At 35.9% G+C, this 24890-nt stretch overlaps 1 protein-coding gene across 1 annotated transcript; it reads right to left on the reverse strand.

Annotated features, from left to right (window-relative positions):
- Positions 1-493: 493 nt before the first annotated feature.
- On the reverse strand, positions 494-16385 carry LOC131930750 (putative acyl--CoA ligase YdaB). Its single transcript, XM_059287353.1, has 9 exons — positions 16347-16385; positions 15298-15472; positions 14215-14419; positions 13185-13296; positions 8453-8610; positions 7630-7762; positions 6943-7109; positions 2018-2070; positions 494-804 (listed from the first exon to the last, which is right to left on the reverse strand). Exons 1-9 carry the CDS (start codon positions 16383-16385, stop codon positions 494-496), a joined length of 1353 nt encoding a protein of 450 aa, XP_059143336.1.
- Between the last annotated feature and the right edge of the window lie 8505 nt (positions 16386-24890).

Raw genomic sequence — 24890 nt, forward strand, 5'->3', positions numbered from 1 at the left:
GTTACCTGAGGAACCGCATCACACTATAGTAACCGAAAGAGCCACATCACTATAGTTACCTGAGGAACCACATCACACTATAGTTACCTTAGGAACCATATCACTATAGTTACCTGAAGAACCACATCACTATAGTTACCCGAGGAACCACATCACTATAGTTACCTGAGGAACCACATCACTATAGTTAACTGAGAAACCACATCACTATAGTTACCCGAGGAACCACATCACTATAGTTACCTGAGGAACCACCCATCCAGTGACTGGTGGTGGTGGTGTGGGAAGGTGACACTAGAAAGAAAAACACTAACCTTAATTTAAAAAAAAACATGCTTTTTGAGTTAATTTAGTTTAATAGCTTCTTAACATTATGTGAACCTTGATACAGATCTTTTATATTTCAGATGGCCAACAATCAGATGGCCAACAATCAGATGGCCAACAATCAGATGGCCAACAATCAGATGGCCAACAATCAGATGGCCATCAATCAGATGGCCAACAAGCCAAGTCGAACAGCGGCCAACTGGCCAAGTTTTTTCCTGGACAGTTTGGGGAGGACCTCATCGAAGAACATCACGTGATCGACGGTGATGTAATAGGAGCCATCTGACGTCATGCTGTCCTTGACCAGCTGCTTCACGGCCGTCTCCGTCAGATCACTTCCGGGTTTTTTGACCACGCATGCGCAGATGTTCTCCACGTTGATGTCGTCTGGGACCGGAACCGCCATGATCTCGAGTACTTCCGGGTGAGAGCTGATTGGTTTCTCGACCCACGCTGGGTAAGTTAGTACAATGCCTAAAATATTATGGGATGTTAGTACAATGCCTAAAATATTATGGGATGTTAGTACAATGCCTAAAATATTATAGGATGTTAGTACAATGCCTAAAATATTATGGGATGTTAGTACAATGCCTAAAATATTATCTGATGTTAGTACAATGCCTAAAATATTATGGGATGTTAGTACAATGTCTGAAATATTATGGGATGTTAGTACAATGCCTAAAATATTATGGGATGTTAGTACAATGCCTAAAATATTATGAGATGTTAGTACAATGCCTAAAATATTATGAGATGTTAGTACAATGCCTAAAATATTATGGGATGTTAGTACAATGCCTAAAATATTATGGGATGTTAGTACAATGCCTAAAATATTATCTGATGTTAGTACAATGCCTAAAATATTATGGGATGTTAGTACAATGTCTGAAATATTATGGGATGTTAGTACAATGCCTAAAATATTATGGGATGTTAGTACAATGCCTAAAATATTATGAGATGTTAGTACAATGCCTAAAATATTATGAGATGTTAGTACAATGCCTAAAATATTATGGGATGTTAGTACAATGCCTAAAATATTATTGGATGTTAGTACAATGCCTAAAATATTATTGGATGTTAGTACAATGCCTAAAATATTATGGGATGTTAGTACAATGCCTAAAATATTATGGGATGTTAGTACAATGCCTAAAATATTGTGTGATGTTAGTGAAATGTCTAAAATATTATAGGATATTAGTACAATGCCTAAAATATTATGGGATGTTAGTACAATGCCTAAAATATTATGGGATGGTAGTACAATGTCTAAAATATTATGGGATGTTAGTACAATGCCTAAAATATTATGGGATATTAGTACAATGCCTAAAATATTATGGGATGTTAGTACAATGTCTAAAATATTATGGGATGTTAGTGCAATGCCTAAAATACTATGGGATATTAGTGCAATGCCAAAAATACTATGGGATATTAGTGCAATGCCTAAAATATTATGGGATATTAGTACAATGCCAAAAATATTATGTGATGTTAGTGAAATGTCTAAAATATAAGGGTAAGTACAATTCCTAAAATATAAGGCTGAATTGGTACACTTAGGATAGGTTACTCAAATGCCTAAAATATATGTCTCAGATAAATGCATCTATCTATAACGTGACGTAAGACACACTTTTGTGTACATTCCTATTTAACATGTTTTTACCTCTAGAAATGACGTCACCACTTCGACCAAACACAAAAACACGACCCTCGGGGCTGCAAAACAAAACAAAAAACAAAATTTCAATAAACCCATTGTCAGCTTACTTAGGTACAATACATTCATTTTTTTTTTCAAAAAGTTTCATAAACCGTATACCCTATATGATTTTAATAATCAACGATCAAAATATTGCAATGTTGAAAATGGAATCGGAGTGGTGTTACTGTTTCCTTGTAATATTAGTTGTGCGGAATTATTTTTTTTTACTAGTGTAAAGGGATATAACCTAAAATTTAATCCAATTTGTATCTAAGGCATTCACGAATGCATAAAAACAAAATAAAAACAGGAAATATTTCAATAATTAACATTTTTAACAAATATTTTATAAAGTTTGTATCACAATATGACGTAAACATTTTTTTATAAATCTAATATTAATTATAACTTAAATGTATTTTAAAGACAAAAGGAATAGTTTTTGACAATATTTTCAAGAGGTGCGAGACATTCTTATTAATGATTGATCTGTTTGACGTTTGACACTTTTGTGTGTAAAGTTCCCTTTTTTTACATTGATTCTGCCAGTTTACAATTTCCGCTTATATACTCATCACTCTTTATGAATATGTACCCAATATTTTTATTATGTGAGACTGGAAGAGTCATCTCCCCTTATAGGTAACCCAAAACTAAAAACTGTAAGCCCATACTGTTTTGTTTGAAACATGGAATATTTTCAAACTTTAATATTATTGATGATACTTGTGCATAACATTACTGCTTTCTGTAACTGCATTTTTACATTGAGGCTGACAGTAGTGACAATCCTATTTAATTGTACACATCCTTTTTATATATACTCATCATCCTTTATGAATGCTAGGTATCTAAGATGTAAATCAATAAGCATGGTGTCCTAGTGAATTAGTAGGACGACAGACCTATGTTCTAGTGAGACAGTAGGTCTATGTTCTAGTGAGACAGTAGGTCTATGTCCTAGTGAGACAGTAGGTTTATGTTCTAGTGAGACAGTAGGTCTATGTTCTAGTGAGACAGTAGGTCTATGTTCTAGTGAGACAGTAGGTTTATGTCCTAGTGAGACAGTAGGTCTATGTTCTAGTGAGACAGTAGGTCTATGTTCTAGTGAGACGGTAGGTCTATGTCCTAGTGGGACATTAGGTCTAGGTTGCAGTGAGACAGTAGGTCTATGTTCTAGTGAGACAGTAGGTCTATGTTCTAGTAAGACAGTAGGTCTATGTTCTAGTAAGACAGTAGGTCTATGTTCTAGTGAGACAGTAGGTCTATGTTCTAGTGAGACAGTAGGTCTATGTTCTAGTGAGACAGTAGGTCTATGTTCTAGTGAGACAGTAGGTTTATGTTCTAGTGAGACAGTAGGTCTATGTTCTAGTGAGACAGTAGGTCTATGTTCTAGTGAGACAGTAGGTCTATGTTCTAGTGAGACAGTAGGTCTATGTTCTAGTGGGACGACAGGACTATGTCCTAGTGAATTAGTTGGACGACAGGACTATGTCCTAGTGAATTAGTTGGACGACAGGACTATGTCCTAGTGAATTAGTTGGACGACAGGACTATGTCCTAGTGAATTAGTTGGACGACAGGACTATGTCCTAGTGAATTAGTTGGACGACAGGACTATGTCCTAGTGAATTAGTTGGACGACAGGACTATGTCCTAGTGGGACGGTAGGACTATGTGACAGCAGTCCGATATCATCTGTTACGTGAGGTTGTGGGTGGTTGCTGTGGGTGTTTGCTGTGGGTGGTTGCTGTGGGTGGTTGCTGTGGTTGTGTGAAGGAACTGTGTTGGCGTGCTTGCTTTCTATCTGGAATCACACAATCACGTGAACTCTACTTCACTAGCTCCATTGACTATCCGGTTAAAAAATGAGGTGGTTGACGGCTTGCCTGTCTAAATGATGCTGCTGAGATTGTTGGTGTGAGGGATGGTGTTGATGGTTGGGTGTTTTTTTTTTGTGTGTTAAATATTCCTCGTGTATGAGTGGTTGTATTGTCGCTGAGTGTATGAGGGACCCATGTATGAGTGGGTGAACTGTTTCTGAGTGTATAAGGGACCCATGTATGAGTGGGTGAACTGTTGCTGAGTGTATGAGGGATCCATGTATGAGTGGGTGAATTGTTGCTGAGTGTATGAGGGACTCATGTATGAGTGGGTGAATTGTTGTTGAGTGTATGAGGGACCCATGAATGAGTGGGTGAATTGTTGCTGAGTGTATGAGGGACCCATGTATGAGTGGGTGAATTGTTGCTGATTGTATGAGGGACCCATGTATGAGTGGGTAAATTGTTGCTGATTGTATGAGGGACCCATGTATGAGTGGGTGAATTGTTGCTGAGTGTATGAGGGACCCATGGATGAGTGGGTGAATTGTTGCTGAATGTATGAGGGACCCATGTATGAGTGGGTGAATTGTTGCTGAGTGTATGAGGGACCCATGTATGAGTGGGTGAATTGTGACATTGAAACTATCAGATAATTAGAAGTGATTCTTTCGGACTTTTTTCCGCGTGGGGGGGGGGGGGAGGACACTGGTTAAAGTATATATTTTCTATATAAATTCTATTTAGTTGGGGCGGGGGGGGGGGAGTGCCGTAAGGCTGTCTTCGGGGGTGTGAGGAGGAGATGCCTGAAAGAAACTAATGATAAGAAGCACATGTTTGCTATGCCGTAATTTACATGCAGGAGATGTTGATTGCTAATAATTTGACAAGAGAACTACTCTCAGCAGCTTTGGCACATAGGTACCAATACCAGGTGTGCAAACTCACGTCAAAATTAATAGTAGGTAGACGCACCAAGGTTAAAGTAAAATTGGTAATCAGTATACATCGGATATCACAAACGCATTAAAATCGAATGTCTCGCAAGTCTTAAAAATAATGTCAAATAAAAACTATTCCTTTAGTCTTTAAAATACATTTAAGTTATAATTAATGCAAAGTATAAAAAAAAATTTTAAGGCATATTTTAATACAATCTCTCTATAGTGTATGTTAAGAAGGATAAATATTGAAATATTTCTTGATTTTGTTTTGTTTTTATGAATTTATGTAGGCCTTAGAAAAAAATTGGACTATATTTTAAGTTATATCCCTTTACAATAGTAAAAAAAAATCAGCACAAGCAATATTACAAGGAAAACAGTAACACCAGCGTAATGATATATACATTTTGGTGGAAAAATAAATTACAATGTAGGCTATATTAAGAGATTTTTTTTTCACTTTCACGTAGGAAGACATTAAACAATAAGCCAAAGTTTTAAAACAGATAATTCGCAAAAGATTATCTTGCTTTTAGGTATAAAAATTAGACCTAAATGGGTATTAATGCTACCTCATATGTACAGTATTTGAACTCAGACATTTTTCTCCATGGGGGTGGGGGAGGGGGTTATTTCGTTCGTCTGGAGGAAAAGGTGAAGGGGGGGGGGGGTGGCGTTGGACGTGCTTCGATGTTTGGGGAAAGAGAGAAATGCCTGAAAGAAACTCTGTTGGAGTTCCGGTGCATATCTAAACAAGTAGACCCCTAAACTTTATTACTCTATGTAACATATTTATCTTTCAAGATGTGCCTTGTAATTTTCATTTTAAAAAAATACCTAATGTGCCGACCAAACGCAAAGATATATATATATATATATATATATATATATATATATATATATATATATATATATATATATATATATATATATATATATATATATATATATATATATATAATGTGCTTTATTTAATTTTAAAGAGAATCATTTTCTTTTCTTCTTTTAATGCATAATTAAAATCCTGTTATTATAAAACGTTTTGTTTTTAAAATACATTTTATATTTTTATACAGTAAGTTCACGATCCTCTATCACCAGTTAACGGATCAGAAAACATCCCCCCCCCCCTTCCCCGGACAAAATAGAAGAAAAATTATAAAGTATCTTAAGGAAAATACATACTTTAACCAGTTACGACTAGTTTCAGCCCCCCCCCCCCCCGCCTCCCCGGAAATTTTAGACCCACCCCCCGAAAATTAATTTACACAACCCCCCCCCCCCTCCCTTCTCTGGACAAAATAGAAGAAAAAAAAATTCATAAAAAAAGTTTTAATAACAAGCTTTTATGTAATGATGCACTAAAAAGTAGAAAATAAATTATACACTACTATTTAAATTGCTATAAAGAAAAGCGTGGGTCACTTTAGTACTTTAGTACCTATTGGATACCTTTACTAATATTTGAGAAGAGACCCACGCTTTTCTTTATAGTAAAACGTTTTTTTATGAATTTTTTTTCAGTACTTTACATGTTTTATTTACAATAGAGTGACATGACTAAAAACCATTGCGCGTCTATTGAACGTGATGGCGCGCCTACTGAAGGTGATGGCGCAGCTATTGAACGTGATGACGCGTGTGGTGTGGTTGGATAGACATGCCTATTGATTCGGTCCAAATTTTAATTAATTCATAAAAAATTAATTAGGCATCCAATTAAGTCAAATTTAGTTTCAGATTGCATTGTCTTCATGTCTTGACCCACGTGCCAAGTGTGAATCGTATCGGTCAAGTAGAAGTTTCCGAATTTTCACTCCTACGTTTCTATCTAGACTGACGACAGACTGACGACTTACGACAGAGGAAGTGAGTTAAATAAAAGCTTGTAAAAATTAGAAAGTATCATATTTTAACCAGTTACCCCTAGTTTCTGCCCCCCCCCCTCCCCCGTAAATTTTAGACCCAATCCCGAAAATTAATTTACAGAGTCCCTCCCCCGGAGAAAAAAGACTGAAAGAAACACTAGTCGCCCCCCCCCCTAAAGTTTCAAGCCCCCCCCCCCCCCCCCCGCCTCCGGAGATAAAAGTCTGAAAGAAGCACTGATAGTGACACACACCTCAAATACCCAGCATCCGCGGATATGAACCATCCGTCCTTCCACCAGACGGCATCCGTCCGGTCCGGCTCTCCGACGTAGCGCGTGAAAAGGGTCGGTGACCTGATGACTATGGTTCCTGACACTCCGGCACCGACCTCTCGGAGTTCCTCGTCCAGGATGCGGATCTGACGTCACACATACCATGATGACAGAGATATAATTACGGGTTAATGAGTTCATTTTCTAAGGGTTGATTTCATAAAACGTATCATCTGGCTTTGAAAAAAAAACGTCTGCATGAGTCGAGAAAATAAAACAGTTGGGTAACCATAGTTTCTTTCAGGCATTTATATTGGAAATGTATACTTTAACCAGTGTCAACCCCACCCCCTGAAATTTTAAGCCTCCTCTCCGAGGACTATAGCACTGCTGTCAGCAACCTCCCCCAATAAAATACCGTATTATCTATGCTAAGTTTACGAAAGAACCATTACAATCACAATGATATTTTAAGCCCAAACAAAAACCAATAAAAAAAAAAAAATTAGCCCCACTCATAAAATTTAAATAAACCGCCTCTGCTAACCCCTAACCTAGCTCGACACTATACGAATAAATCCGTCTAAACTATCCCGTACAAAATCACCATTAAATTTAGCAAAAAGGAGCGAAACTAGATGACGTACTGAATGAAACGCAACTCACCTCAACACCTTCTACGGGAAATCCCGCATCAAATGGTGCGAAATCGTCTCCCTCGTTTATTTCATTGACAGACACACACAAAGGTTCGGAGCCAAAGTACATGATGTAGAGCTTAGAACTGAAGGCTCGGATCCTGTAGAGGATTAGAAAAAACATTTAGGAAAAATTTTGGAATAAATAAAAAACAAAAATACAAAACAAAAATGAAAAATTGTTTTACGGGAAGAGACTCCGGTAATAAAAAAAAAAAAAAACTTTTTAAATACTCGTTAGGAAACAATTATTTCTTTGTAGCTTTTTTAAAGTTACATCCGCAATTGACTTTCCATTTTAAAAAAATCTTGGGAAAATCGTGGTAACTATGACAACTGCGGCCATCTTGAAAAATTAACCTCTTCGTTAGACTTCCACCATTCATAAAGTATTATATTTTAAGCCAAATAAACAATGAATTCATAATCTTCTACGATATTTTGGGATACTCCGCTAAAATTTTTAACCATAGTTACCTGTCGCTAAAATTTTTAACCATAGTTACCTGTCGTAAACATTCCTAGTGATTGGCTGAACCCAGGAACCACATCACCATAGTTACCTGTCGTAAAGAGCCCTTGTGATTGACTTAACCCAGGAATTACATCACCATAGTTACCTGTCGTAAACAGCCCTGGTGATTGGCTGAACCCAGGAACACAATCACCATAGTTACCTGTAGTAAACAGCCCTTGCGATTGGCTGAACCCAGGAATTACATCACCATAGTTACCTGTCGTAAACAGCCCTTGTGATTGGCTGAACCCAGGAATTATATCACCATAGTTACCTGTCGTAAACAGCCCTTGTGATTGGCTGACCACCCGTGCAAGCCGTGTCCACGTATTTGCCGGTCGCGCTTTTTCTTGTCTCGACCACGTGACTCATCTCGGCCACCGTGGCCAGCGCGTGGGTCAACCTCTCAGCGTCCTTGACCTTCATGTTAAACTGGGAAAGAGAAAAAAAACGAACTGTTATGCGAGGAACATTTTTTATTAATAAAATTCTTTGTTTCAGATATTCAAAACAATACTAAAACATAGATTTTGCAGACAGTGAGCGTACATTGTAAGAAATAAAAAGCTGTAGAAATAAAATATATTCAGGTGCTTATGATGAATACAAAAGTAAAAAAAAAAAAAAAAAGATCTATATTAATCATGTACGTAGTAGATAAATATATACCACCTACAAAATAAACCTCAAACTTATTACACCAATAAAAGGGAGCAGGGAGAGAGGGGGAGGGGGTAACATTCGAATTCCCAATATAAAAAAAGATTAATGGTGAAGAATCGATCGTTCTATTTGTATGAGAAAAGAAATGCAACAAAACCAACGCCTCAAATCTGATAGTAACGGATAAATATCAAGTCACATTAATTACCATAGACAGTCATCAGACCAACACACTTACACTCTACTTCATCTGCCTAACATAAAAAAACTGTCTATATCTCCCCATCAAAACATAGGGTATTTATCAGAACCACATTGACACAGTCTGGAACTGTAACATACAGTTCCAGTAATACAGAAAAATACAGTAATACAGAAAAATACAGTAATACAGAAAAATACAGTAATACAGAAAAATACAGTAATACAGAAAAATACAGTAATACAGAAAAATACAGTAATACAGAAAAATACAGTAATACAGAAAAATACAGTAATACAGAAAAATACAGTAATACAGAAAAATACAGTAATACAGAAAAATACAGTAATACAGAAAAATACAGTAATACAGAACAATACAATAATACAGAAAAATACAGTAATAAAGAAATACTGTAGAAGACAATGTAGCATGAGATAACGTTGTAACAAGTTCCTTAGAGTTCCTTGACGTAGATAATAATCTAACAAGTTCCTTAGAGTTTACTGACTAATGTAGATAACATTGTAACAAGTTCCTTAGAGTTTACTGACTAATGTAGATAACATTGTAGCAAGTTCCTTAGAGTTTACTGACTAATGTAGATAACATTGTAGCAAGTTCCTTAGAGTTTACTGACTAATGTAGATAACATTGTAACAAGTTCCTTAGAGTTTACTGACTAATGTAGATAACATTGTAGCAAGTTCCTTAGAGTTTACTGACTAATGTAGGTAACATTGTAGCAAGTTCCTAAGAGTTTACTGACTAATGTAGATAACATTGTAGCAAGTTCCTTAGAGTTTACTGACTAATGCAGATAACATTGTAGCAAGTTCCTTAGAGTTTACTGACTAATATAGATAACAATTTAGCAAATATATTTTACTAATTTACTACTTAACTGTATGTTTTGTTTGATAGTGTAAACACGTTAGCTTTATTATAACATATTTCTAGTCAATAATGATGACATACATGTAATTGATACTCGAATGAAGCCAATGATCTATACGTATTATTCTCTTATTTGAGACGATAGAAAACACCAAACCTCCAAGTAGCCCCCTCTCTTCCCCCCTAGGCACATCGCTACCACACCCACCTCTACATGGTCTGTTGAGCAGTGGTTCACGTAATAAATGTTTACAATCGTAGATTTGGGTTAAGTGACGGCTATTAGGGGCAGATAATTAAGCTTGAAACGATTTTAAACTTAGGGGAGGTAACTAAAAGGAGGCTGCTTTCATGGGGGGGGGGGGTTATCGTCCTTAACGATCTACTTATAGTGTTTTAAAGCATACGAGCCGACCCGCGGCGTATTATACGCCGCTACTTAGTTTTATTTTCTACTTTTCAATAATTCAGTAATTCATAATTCATCCCCTCCCCCTAGGTATGGCGCCTTAGGCGACCGACTAGTTCGCCTTATAGGTAGCGCCGGCCCCTGCGTAGATGATAAGTTCCTTAGAGTTCCTTGACTAATGTAGTTGTCAATCTAAAACGTTCCTTATTGTTCCCTGTCTCATCTAAATGACGATGGAACAAGTTCCTCACCTCACAGAAATCTCTCTCTAACGTACACAACAGGTTGTATTTATATTGCAGGAATCCTCTAGGCATTCACAAGAGAACTGTATCGACCCCCGGTAATATTCCGTGTATCAACCTCCCAAATAATACTTACCTTATAGAGTTCCATGTCTAATGTAGATATCAGGTTCCTTACCTCATAGAGTTCCATGTCCAATGTAGATGACAAGTTCCTTACCTCATAGAGTTCCATGTCCAATGTAGATGACAAGTTCCTTACCTCATAGAGTTCCATGTCCAATGTAGATGACAAGTTCCTTACCTCATAGAGTTCCATGTCCAATGTAGATGACAAGTTCCTTACCTTATAAAGTTCCATGTCCAATGTAGATGACAAGTTCCTTACCTCATAGAGTTCCATGTCTAATGTAGATGACAAGTTCCTTACCTCATAGAGTTCCTTGTCCAATGTAGATGACATACAAGTGACTTACCTCATAGAGTTCCATGTCCAATGTAGATGACAAGTTCCTTACCTCATAGAGTTCCATGTCCAATGTAGATGACATACAAGTTCCTTACCTCATAGAGTTCCATGTCCAATGTAGATGACAAGTTCCTTACCTCATAGAGTTCCATGTCTAATGTAAATGACATGTTCCTTACCTCATAGAGTTCCATGTCCAATGTAGATGACATACAAGTTCCTTACCTCATAGAGTTCCATGTCCAATGTAGATGACAAGTTCCTTACCTCATAGAGTTCCATGTCCAATGTAGATGACATACAAGTTCCTTACCTCATAGAGTTCCATGTCCAATGTAGATGACAAGTTCCTTACCTCATAGAGTTCCATGTCCAATGTAGATGACATACAAGTTCCTTACCTCATAGAGTTCCATGTCCAATGTAGATGACAAGTTCCTTACCTCATAGTTCCATGTCCAATGTAGATGACAAGTTCCTTACCTCATAGAGTTCCATGTCCAATGTAGATGACAAGTTCCTTACCTCATAGAGTTCCATGTCCAATGTAGATGACAAGTTCCTTACCTCATAGTTCCATGTCCAATGTAGATGACAAGTTCCTTACCTCATAGAGTTCCATGTCCAATGTAGATGACAAGTTCCTTACCTCATAGAGTTCCATGTCCAATGTAGATGACAAGTTCCTTACCTCATAGAGTTCCATGTCCAATGTAGATGACATACAAGACCCTTACCTCATAGAGTTCCATGTCCAATGTAGATGACAAGTTCCTTACCTCATAGAGTTCCATGTCCAATGTAGATGACATACAAGTTCCTTACCTCATAGAGTTCCATGTCCAATGTAGATGACATACAAGACCCTTACCTCATAGAGTTCCATGTCCAATGTAGATGACAAGTTCCTTACCTCATAGAGTTCCTTGTCCAATGTAGATGACAAGTTCCTTACCTCATAGAGTTCTATGTCCAATGTAGATGACAAGTTCCTTACCTCATAGAGTTCCATGCCCAATGTAGATGACACGTTTCTTACCTCATAGAGTTCCATGTCCAATGTAGATGACAAGTTCCTTACCTCATAGAGTTCCATGTCCAATGTAGATGACAAGTTCCTTACCTCATAGAGTTCCATGCCCAATGTAGATGACACGTTTCTTACCTCATAGAGTTCCATGTCCAATGTAGATGACAAGTTCCTTACCTCATAGAGTTCCATGTCCAATGTAGATGACACGTTCCTTACCTCATAGAGTTCCATGTCCAATGTAGATGACATACAAGTTCCTTACCTCATAGAGTTCCATGTCCAATGTAGATGACAAGTTCCTTACCTCATAGAGTTTCATGTCCAATGTAGATGACATACAAGTTCCTTACCTCATAGAGTTCCATTTCCAATGTAGATGACATACAAGTTCCTTACCTCATAGAGTTCCATGCCCAATGTAGATGACACGTTCCTTACCTCATAGAGTTCCATGTCCAATGTAGATGACAAGTTCCTTACCTCATAGAGTTCCATGTCTAATGTAGATGACAAGTTCCTTACCTCATAGAGTTCCATGTCCAATGTAGATGACAAGTTCCTTACCTCATAGAGTTCCATGTCCAATGTAGATGACAAGTTCCTTACCTCATAGAGTTCCATGTCCAATGTAGATGACAAGTTCCTTACCTCATAGAGTTCCATGTCCAATGTAGATGACAAGTTACTTACCTCATAGAGTTCCATGTCCAATGTAGATGACATACAAGTTCCTTACCTCATAGAGTTCCATGTCCAATGTAGATGACAAGTTCCTTACCTCATAGAGTTCCATGTCCAATGTAGATGACAAATGACTTACCTCATAGAGTTCCATGTCCAATGTAGATGACAAGTTTCTTACCTCATAGAGTTCCATGTCCAATGTAGATGACATACAAATTCCTTACCTCATAGAGTTCCATGTCCAATGTAGATGACAAGTTCCTTACCTCATAGAGTTCCATGTCCAATGTAGATGACATACAAGTTCCTTACCTCATAGTGTTCCATGTCCAATGTAGATGACATACAAGTTCCTTACCTCATAGAGTTCCATGTCCAATGTAGATGACATACAAGTTCGTTACCTCATAGAGTTCCATGTCCAATGGCACCCACATGTCTGGCAATATTCTCGTGGTGCCAACCAGGTTGTCAAAGGGAAACGACCCAGCGATGTACCACGGGAACGGGTTGTAGCTGCCGGGTTGACATGGTTGGGATGAAATAAAAGATGAAGTCATGGTGTTTTATCAGAGTTTTGTGTAGTGTTTGTTTACGTTCCTGTGTTTAGACTTACCTTTGGTTATAAATAAACAGATTCCGTCTGTTAATATCTGTCTCAAACGTTATTTATACCACGAATTTTAATTACACATTTTAAAATTATTTTTTTGTTAAGTATTACACCTATTATACTACTTTGACATAAATTGGCTTGACAGTTCTTACGCTGATTTTCTAACAATAAATAAAGTTATTATTAAAACAAAGAAAAAAAACAAAACAAAACATAACTCCACCAACTTATTACAGCCGATTAAAATAAAATCAGCAAAAAAACTCCACCAAATTATTAAAGCCGATTAAAATAAAATCAGCAACAAAACTCCACCAACTTATTAAAGCCGATTAAAATAAAATCAGCAACAAAACTCCACCAACTTATTAAAGCCGATTAAAATAAAATCAGCAACAAAACTCCACCAACTTATTAAAGCCGATTAAAATAAAATCAGCAACAAAACTCCACCAACTTATTAAAGCCGATTAAAATAAAATCAGCAACAAAACTCCACCAACTTATTAAAGCCGAATAAAATAAAATCAGCAACAAAACTCCACCAACTTATTACAGCCAATTAAAATAAAATCAGCAACAAAACTCCACCAACTTATTAAAGCCGATTAAAATAAAATCAGCAACAAAACTCCACCAACTTATTACAGTCGATTATAAACAGCAGTCAAGCAAACAAAACAACAACAGCAACAAACAAAAAAAAAAAAAAGGAAAAAGGAAAATAAAAGGAAAAAAAAAACCCACAGCCCCCCCCCCCCCCCCTCGCAAAAAAAAAAAAAAAAAGAAAACCCTAACAGCAAAAGCAAGCCACCCACTCTTTCTCGCCACACGGCACAGGTTTATCCAGGGCGCGAGCCTGGGCTGTAAGGGCGCCGTGGGACACCTCACACAGCTTGGGGCGCGCCACGGTGTCGGGGTGCATGGAGGTGCCGACCACCGCCCCGTCTGCCGGTCCCACAGATCGGTCTTGGTATTCCATAGGGTAGTTGGCGAGTCTGTCCAGGAACGTGACGTCATATGCTGGGAAAATATAGCGCTGAGCAGTGGTTGTTCAAGTTAGAGGAAGGGAGGAGGGTGTTGGAGGAGGGTAGAAACTGTGGGGAATGGAGGTGGGAGTTATTGTCTAAGTAATAATAATGACTTCTAACAACACAACTGAGCTGAAATAAATACTGTGAAATTACTATATACTAGAACAGGGGTCTCCAAACTACGGCCCGCGGTGATGGCTAAGGAACTTTGCCCAGAAAAATCAAAGACATGCCTGAAACAACCTGGCCCCCGAACTGAAATGTGATAGTTAATGCGGCCCTCAGACGGAAAAGTGGAGACCCCTGTACTAGAACAAAAAAAAAAAGCGTTGCTTTACTTAGTGAAGCCTCTTATTTTCTATATATTTATGCGTAGATATTTTCAGTGACATTTATATTATAACACTTACGTATGTCATTACAACACTCCAATTACACCAGCCCTAATTACAACAGCCCTAAATATGATTACACCAGCCCTAACTATGATTACACCAGCCCCAAATATGATTACACCAGCTCTAAATATGATTACACCAGCCCCAAATATGATTACAGACGCCCTAAATATGATTACAGAAGCCCTAAATATGATTACACCAGCCCCAAATATGATTACAGGAGCACCAGGCTATATATAATATAATGGTTATGGTTAGTTTTCTTTACAGGATTAAGTCCAGGGACATTGCATCGTTAGTATGGGGGCTGTGTGAACGGGGGTCGGGTGGGGGAGAGGAATTGTAAAGGGTAATGTTTTACTCCCACACAACTGTAGCGACGCTCAGCATAATGTCATAATGAGTTTGACGTCACCATCAAGCAACAGACTGACACACGTCTAGTCGAGGTATCAGACGGACCAACCTGCGTGTCTGTTGGTCAACAACAGCGTCGTCAAGCTCGGCATGCTCCGCATCCGGACACTGGCGATGTACCTGTTCGCCGGATCCAACTTCGCCGCGCGTTTGAAGATCTCCCACATTTCGCTGCCCTCGTCGTTTGAGAGTATGAGGAATTTTGCCTGAGACAAATTTACGGTCTGAAAATAATTTGAGAGTATGAGGAATTTTGCCTGGGACAAATTCACGGTCTGAAAATAAGTTGAGAGTATAAGGAATCTTGAGATGAATACACGGCCTAATTTGAAATCATGAGGCAAATACACAGTGTAAAAATAATTTGAGAGTATGAGAAGTCTTTCTTGAGATGAATCCATCTAATTTGAAATCATGCGCCAATACACAGTCTCTGGATGCAATCAAATGTTTTTTTTAAACTAACCTCTCAAATTCATTTCAAATTACAATTGTATAGATGTATTTTAATACACAATGCCCCCACATGAAAATTTTTAAACACACACAAATATCAGTAAAATATTATAAGCCATGTATGTTGGGTCGCATCTACTCTTCTAATTTTAATGCACGCTAGACGACCAGTTTCTCGTTGGAAAACGGTCTGTTGATTGCACCATCAACTGGATGATAACGTCAAAATTGTAGATACTTGTAGGGTTAAAACATACGATGTACAGATAATTACATAGCTAATAAGTAAAACGGATTGGTCGAAAGGTAGAGCGTTTGACTGCTTGCTCAAAGGTTTTCAATTGGGATCCTAGTTTGGACTTGTGACTGTAGGATGTCCCCGAGTCCACTCAGCTATGATGGGTACCTGACTAACGTTGAGGAAAGTAAAGGCGGCTGGGCATAGTGCTAAACACACCATCCCTTCATTAGACAAGGTCATAAACAGATTAAGTCTTTTTCATATGCTCAACGAGTTGCTGTCTAAAGAGGAATCTTTTTGTTTTTAACTTTTACATAAAAAATAATACATTTACATATAAAATAACATCTAAATTGATGCTGATTCTACAGGAGATTGATTAATAATTGCAAGTAGATTACCTGGACAATTATGTCAGAAGTGCTAAACAATTTCTCCATCGAGATGTGGACGCCCCCCGCAAGTAACACGCCAAAACTGGCCACCCAGAATTCCAGGCTTAGAGGGGTGGACACGACAACGTAGTCACCTTTCTTCACACCTGCCTGTCTTAACACGTGCGTGTACCTGTGTGTGTGTTTAAAGACAGGTTGTGTGACCTCAGGAATATTTTCAAAACCTTGAGTGGGAATTATTTTTAAAAATATCTTTTAAAAAGTTGCACACTTTTGATTTAAATAAGATACTGTAATCTAAACATCACAATTACTCTGAATAATATTTCGAAAGACTACACAGAATAACTATAGATGAACAAAAAGCAAATATGCATGAGATTTATAAATGGCTAATCATATTTTAGTCTACAAGAGCAACCATTTTACATCAATAATTTATTGTTAACTTAAAAAGTTACACTAGTATAAAACCACGCCCCTCCCAAAATAAATGTTAGCCTTTTTTTGTAACTTAAGATTTAAAAAAAAATTTGAAGTTATTACTTTGATGCCAAACTCCAGAGCTCTGTAAAGGTCAAGGATTTTCTGGACATTTTCCCGTCATACGTCACGACAGCCTCTCTGTCTGGATACCGTCGACAGACCTCATCCAGCATGGATACAAACGTGGATGGATGGCCCTCCATAATCTCGCGGTACTAGAATACAACGTTAAAAAAGCTTGTTTTACACTTAACTGGGTAAAGTATTTTTTTTTATTACTAGCTCTAAGTCGGAATATCCGTTTATTTGACTGTGATTATCGCTCTAGAAATATGTCCATACAGTTTTTTCGTGACCAACGCTTTTACTTTTACTATTATAGTTAATAAAAATGCGTGTTTTATTATTTATTTTTGGTGCATTTAAACGCTTTTTATTTTTTAAAAATCTTATTTCACTGTTAAGGTAGATGAATGAAAATAAACTAAAAAATCTACAGAAATTCTGTTTGTTTTTGAAGTAAAAATGCATTCATTTTATAACAGTTTATTTTGACAAAATTTCAATTTATAAACTTGATATGCAAAAAAATGCTTCATATAAATGTAAAATTTAAAAAAAAGAAATAATTTCACCGAACTTACTAAAGCGAGAATTTTAACTTCGTTGGTTAGTTCAACGAGACAGCAATTTTATTTTATTTCCCCCACGAAACTGGCATTAAACAAGCGTTTTATATGAGCACGTTAATGGACACACGATACACCTGCTCATGTGTCCTATTCCAGTCACAACGAAGCTCAGGTGACCGACACAGTACTCACTCACGAAACACGACACGTGAGGGATGTTAGAGGTCGTTTAGTGTTCGACTGTGTGAAGTGTGAGTAATACGTTTTTTTGCCAACTTTGTTTTTAAAACGTCTACATTGAACTGTATTATTTTAATTATTATATGTCATTGTTTTATTTATAATTTGAGTTATCCATGAACACGCCTAAACGAAAGGGTTGAATTGTGCCGCCTCTGCTCTGTTGATCATATGGTACGAAATGATAACATTAAGTTTACTTAAATCATAAAGTGTGGAGGTTGGCGTGGTCGGATGGGAAGGTGTTTGAATACTAGCTCCTAAAGTTCCGAGTTCGGAACCCTTGGGTAGATAAGGCTTTATAGCTAAAGACAGAAACCCATATGGTAGAGTCAACACCATAATTAAACAAATTCTGCCTGGCTGATTATAGTTGAATTGACAAAGGCCATGAAGGCAATTTCAGATAGAAAAGCAAACTGAATTCTTAGTAGATCTAGTACTTATTCTTTATTGTATGACAACCCATTCCAAAACGAAGAAGAAGAAAATAGCTATACTTATTTATCAAACTAAAAACCAAATACTGAATTGTTAATAATGAGTGGCTAAACATTCGCTAGGTGTAAACGGATCTCTCAAGCCTATGAGAATAGACTTTGGCACTATAGAAATAACCATTATAATTTCCAATAAACACGGGCTACAAATATAAACTACTTTTAGTGAATAATAGATGTTACTGTAAACTTGTAAATGGATTATACTGTATCTTAATTAGCTTTGTGGCGCGTGCCAATATTGGACGTGGTAACAATATGGTGATAATTAATCAGGATAAGTGGCTTCTATTACAATTAGCACAGTATTCAGTGTTATCCACAAAAGGCGAATACAGGTCAACTCTTCTTCACCTACGAAAACCGATAAACCCCACCATGCTGGTGTATCTTGTACTGTAAATAATCCTCTTTAGACCTAGCCTTTCACTGGGCAGATGAAGAAGAGTTCTCATGGTTCTTGACCATGGCATATGAAGATAAGGTGTGGTCAGCACTTTGCCCAGACGCCTTTACTTAAGTGTTAAGTACCAATCAGAGACGCTCTACTGCCTGTGAACTCGAGACATTAACAGCCTAGCGATCTTGTATACGATACTCTAATTTAGTACACTACGCATTTGTGTGTGTTTATAAACATCACATATTTATTAGAATAAGTGGTTAGAAATATGGTTTAGGGTAAGAGTTTTAAGGATAGGGTTAGGTTTAAAATCAATATTTGATTTTTTAAAACACGCACAAAAAAAAGTTTTTTACAGATGTCCAAAGTTTCAGTACTTTTGTGAGTTATTTCTATTAATAGTGTTTTTTTTTTAATTAAAGGGAGATTACCTACATCGATTATATCAAAGCAATGAGACATTACATTTAAACAAAAGAAACAATGGGATGCATGGCTTATTAAATTACTCCAAATAATTATTATAAATAGTATCAGATGTTTAATCTACTGTGTAAGCATATTAGATTTCAAATTTAATTCATTTATAATTTAATCGGAAAACTATGAAACGTACTAAATACATTATTTGTTCAGATGCAAATTTTATTTTTAATCAATGTGTTATACACAGTAGGAAGCTACATATAATTTTATTTTCTCTTTACATTATCTACATATTAAACAGTAGTATAAACAATGAAAAAAAAACATTTAATAACAAGCTTTTATGTAATAATGTACTAAAAAGTAGAAAATAAATTATACACTACTATTTAAATTACTATAAAGAAAAGCATGGGTCACTTTAGTATCTATTGGATGCGTTTACTAATATTTCGGAAGAGACCCACGCTTTTCTTTATAGTAATTTAAATAGTAGTGTATAATTTATTTTCTACTTTTTAGTGAATTATTACATAAAAGCTTGTTATTAAAACGTTTTTATGAATTTTGTTTAGTACTTTACATGTTTTTATTTACAATAGAGTTACATGACTAAAACCATTGCGCGTCTATTGAACGTGATGACGCGTGTGGAGTAGTTGGATTGAACTGCCTACTAATGTGGTCAAAATTTTTATTAATTCATAAAAAATTAATCAGGCGAGTAAATATACGTTCTGATTCATGGGTAACTCTCCTATTGTGTTGCGCAGATTTACTACAGAGAGTGTGTTGTTTATGGTATAGTTTGTTATCATGGACTGTCAGCTTTTTATGACAGTAAAATACCATTCCGAACCTTAAGCTCCATGGAGAGGGTGATATAGAGGTCACTTGTATTGGTGATCTCGGCATATGAAGAGATAGTGTGGTCAGCATTATTTCCGATCGACTTTATTTTCCCTAACGTGTCAGGTATCTATCAGAGCTCGGTGGGTGGAATCGAGCCCGGGATCCGAACCCTAGACTTCCGTGTCCGCAGTCAAACGCTCTACAGTTTGACCACGCCGTCCTATCTTTTTATAAATTTAAACACAAAGGTGTTGGTAAATGAAAATAATAGTAAAATAATAATAGATAAGGATATATCTTAGCAGACTCCTAGGAATCTCTTACAGATACAACATTCCTAAGTCCATAAAAGAATCACTCATGCGACGTGTCCCTTTGGCAGTCAATTGAACACAACCAAAACAAGAAAGCTGTGAGATTATAGACATGTCACATGAACCAAACGGCCTGTCCGAATACAACAATGCAAGGTAGTTTTTCTGGAGGGAGAAGAAGGGGAAAAGCAAAGACATTACTGGAGGGATGACGTCAGGGATTACTCTGGGTTGTGCGTGTTTCAGACATTTATATATATATATATATATATATATATATATATATATATATATATATATATATATATATATATATTTATATATATATATATATATATATATATATATATATATATATATATATATTTATATATATATATATATATATATATATATATATATATATATATATATATATATATATATATATATATATATATATATATATATATATATATATAATATCAGTGGCGGAACTAGAAAAAAAGGGCCACCCCGCAAAAGCAATTTTTAGGCCCCCCCCCCCGTATGTAATATATATATATATATATATATATATATATATATATATATATACAAAAACAAAGAGCACAGGATACTCATTGCTGACCTGTTCGGGTTATGAAATTACGTTGTTTTTTTTCAATTAAAACAAATTTCAACATCATGCCATGTGTGTAACTCACTGTAAGTGCATTTTTCCTTTTTTTTTTTTTTTTTTTTTTTTTTTAGGAAAAGTAAGTGCATTAGAGAGAATCAGTTTCATTTTTTTGCTACGGGTAAACCTAACGTCTATCTGGCCAAAAGAATATAAAACATGAACTCTTTGTAGAAGTAATGGTGTCTCGTGTTATGATTATTTTTATGTTTTTTTTTGTATTTATATTATTAATTTAAATACATTTCTTTTTATACCAGGTCATTCTTTAGTAAGTACTTTATGAAAAAATATTTAGTAAGAGAAGTAATTGCTTTTAAATTTGTTTAGTACAAATCTATTAAAAGGAGCTTATGAGCACCCCAATTTGACTATTTAAAAAAGGGAAATAAGTCATGGAAGTGGTTTGAACGTTTGTTTATCTTTGTTAATTTTAATTAATTGTAGAAAAACAAAAGGTAAAAAGAATATACAAGAGCGTGGGGATGGTGTCTATAGAATAAAGATAATCTAACCGCAGCTATGGTAATCGTTTTACAAAACAAACATTAAGTAAAAAATTGCAAGAAAATTAGATTTTTTAAACTAATAAAAATTATCAGTGTCGGCCTTGGGCCCCTAAATGGCGTGGGCCCCCCCGCAGTGCGGGGTCTGGCGGCACTGTAGTTCCGCCCCTGTATAATATATATATATATATAATATATATATATATATATATATATATATATATAATATATATATATATAATATATATATATAATATATATACATATATATATATATATATATATATATAAATATATATATATATATATATATATATATATATATATATATATATATATATATGTATATATATATATATATATATATATATATATATATATATATATATATATATATATATATATATATATATATATATATATTATTGAACGATCAAATTATTGCAATTTGAAAAAGAGGAGGGCATAGGAAATAATTTCCATTTAAATTAGTTTATTTCTTTTACAAGGGAAATAGCCCACGTCCATGTAACGAAGATGCGGAGAAATTGAATGTGGAGAAAAGACAAACTGAAATTAATTATTTTTTATTTCAATAAAATAAATATTAAAGTTGCAATACGAATACTAGTCAAGTTATTTATGGTTGATAGATTTTGAATTAACTTTTGACAGTAGTTTAATAAATCAAAAGCATTAGAAGTGTTAAGATTATTTTTGTATAACTTAATAAGTTCAATTTAAACTATGTTGCATCTACATCGTCGTTTCTTGCGTGAGCAAATAGCTATATTATTGCTTAAAATTTGTATAATTTTAATTCTCGGTAATCCCAATTTTTTTTTCAGCTCTACTTAAAAACCCAAATTCCACCCCCCCCCCCCTTCCCCTCAGCCCACCACGCACGCCGAGAAAATAAAATCCCGTGAATCATCATTTAATTACACATTTGCATTTTCAGTTTCAGCTTGGTTTTTAATTTTAATTTTTTCTTTATATTTAGACGTTTTGTATTATATCTATCTATAAGTAAACCATCTTAAATTAATGAAAGTAGGCTACAAGTGAGAAAGAAATATTACTATTGTAAATCTGTATCAGTCCTCACAAGCCGATGATGAAAACTGTAATACTAAAGCGAACACACAACTGACGCTATAAATTACGTGTCTGAGGCAAAAAAAAAAAAAAAAAAAAAAAAGCTACGGTCATGCGAGCGGAACTAAAATCAACCTAGATCAGGGGTCGGCAACCTTTGAGACGGAAGAGCCAAAAGTTACAATTTACCAAATTTCCAAGTTTTTAAAGAGCCACTAACATTTTTATTTCAATGTTATTATTTTGATAAGGAATATATATATATATATATATATATATATATATATATATATATATATATATATATATATATATATATATATATATAATTTAAAATAAATAGATTTAAATATGAAAAAAAAAAAACTACATTGTAAATTAAGGCACTATTTCAGGGGTCGGCAACCTGTGGCTCGCGAGCCGCATGCGGCTCCTTAGATGTCAATACGCGGCTACCCAGTTACATAATAATTATATGTATTTTTTTCAAGAGTCAAAAAATATAATACTGTAAAATCAAGTTCAACTTTAAACAAAATAAAAATGCGAATATAAGGAGGAGAGGGTGTATAGACAGCTGACAAATGCTGGGCATTAGCAGTGTTTCTCCAGACCCCTTTCTCCCCTTTCCCCCCCTGGAAATTTTAGTACACCCCCCCCCCCCCGGAAAGTGTTGGCAGTTGTAATTTTTCGGAGTACTAAAATTTCCGTTGGAAAGAGGGGTGGGGTGGGGTGGACACTGTTAAAAGTATATATTTTTTATATAAATTCCATTTCGTTCGGAGGGTGGGGGTGGTAGACCTTCTCCGAGGGGGGGGGGGGGCTCCTGGAAGATGCCCCACAACTGTGCTGTGGCCAGTCCCGTGGCATTGGTTCCATGCTTTCCACTACCGAAGTGCATAAAAGTGTAAGTGGCTCTTTAAAAATGCCCCACAACTGTGCTGTGGCCAGCCCCGTGGCAATGGTTCCATGCTTTCCACTACCGAAGTGCATAAAAGTGTTAGTGGCTCTTTAAAAATCGGGAAATTTTGTAGATTGTAACTCATAAAGTTGCCGACCCCTGCGTCACTATTTGAATGGTAGAAAGAGATACACACTTCTAAACCCACCCCCTCTCCTCCACGCCACCGAACTGGCGGATAAATCAAGGGCAGCTTCCATTCATAGCCAGGGGTCAATTTTGTGTCATGGAAAATGTTGGAATGATGGATCAGTATGCGTATTACAGAGACCCCTTTTCCCACGGTCGTTTCTGTTTCTGGCCATGGGTGGCTATAATGTCAACCCTTGACTTCGCAGTAAAAAGAAACCGAGTTGCACACCATATTTTAGTCTAGTTCTTATGCCATTTTATTTCTCCATTCAATTACTATATAAATGTTCACGTCTTTGAAGCTGTGTAAAACTACCAAATTAATTATTATTACTATTTTAAATGTTTAAAATAAATAAATTTAAAAAAACAAAACAAAAAAACAACCAAAACCAACTGTGGGAGGATTGCTATAGATGTTTGAAAGGGAAGTATGTTTGATTTGGTGTGTCTCATTGTAATCAACATAACATTGCGGCTGCTTAAGACTTTTATAATTATAGTTTTCTGTAATCCTAAATTTATTTCAGCTCTACTTAAAAGCCATAACCCCCGTCAGCCCACCAGGCAGATGAAAAAAAAAATCTCTTGAATCATCATTTAATTACATATTTGCATTTTCAGGTTGTTTTTTTTTTTTTAATAAAATTGTAATTAGACATTTTGTATTAGATCTATGTACAAGTAATCATCTTAATGAAAGTAGGTTACAAGTAAAAAAGAAATATTAACATCCTAAGGATCATTATGAATTAATTTAAGCCAATATTCCTATACTACCTCTGACGAACTTAAATTCTGACTCTAGAAATGCTACAATTTTTTACATTGTACCTTTAATTTTCAAGATTGTGCATACAATTTTCCCTTTGTTACAAAATACTATTGCTGTACCTTCAACGTATGAAGCGCCATCCAGTAGTTTAGAATTAAAGAGAGCTATTAAAAATCAAAAAAAGGTTTACTAGCAGAGGCGTAGCGACCCTTCCAGGGGGGTAAGGGTTAGGGTTAGGGGAATGTATGGATGGATGTGTGTCCGCAGCTTTAAGTCGTCTTTAAGTCGTATCAAGTCGCTAAGTGGTCTGGTTGCCGAGATATGGGCCAAAAACTGCATTTTTTTTCAAAGTTTTTTGGCTTTTCCGGGAAATCCATGAAAGAAACTCGGAATTTTTTTGGCCTATGTTCATTCTCGTAACTTGCTTAACATATTAGCTTTTGGAACTAGTCCTCGATATTGCTTCGTTGAGGAGGAGATACGACTTAAAGCTGCGGACACACATCCATCCATCCATCCATTCATCCATTCCCAGAAAAGACGAGTTAATAAACGCAATTCTCCAGA

This window comes from Physella acuta, unplaced genomic scaffold, assembly GCF_028476545.2.
Source record: "Physella acuta isolate Inbredline_101_S28 unplaced genomic scaffold, ASM2847654v3 ptg001836l, whole genome shotgun sequence".
In the NCBI taxonomy this organism is placed as follows: domain Eukaryota; kingdom Metazoa; phylum Mollusca; class Gastropoda; family Physidae; genus Physella; species Physella acuta.

Excerpts from the sequence above, each read along its gene's own strand:
- LOC131930750 (XM_059287353.1), bottom strand. The coding sequence starts at position 16,385 with ATGGAGAAATTGTTTAGCACTTCTGACATAATTGTCCAG. Across the intron at positions 8,611-13,184 it reads TGGACATGGAACTCTATGAG|TTTAACATGAAGGTCAAGGA; the intron begins GTAACGAACTTG and ends TCTCTTTCCCAG. Across the intron at positions 805-2,017 it reads TGGTGACGTCATTTCTAGAG|GCATTGTACTAACTTACCCA; the intron begins GTAAAAACATGT and ends ATAATATTTTAG.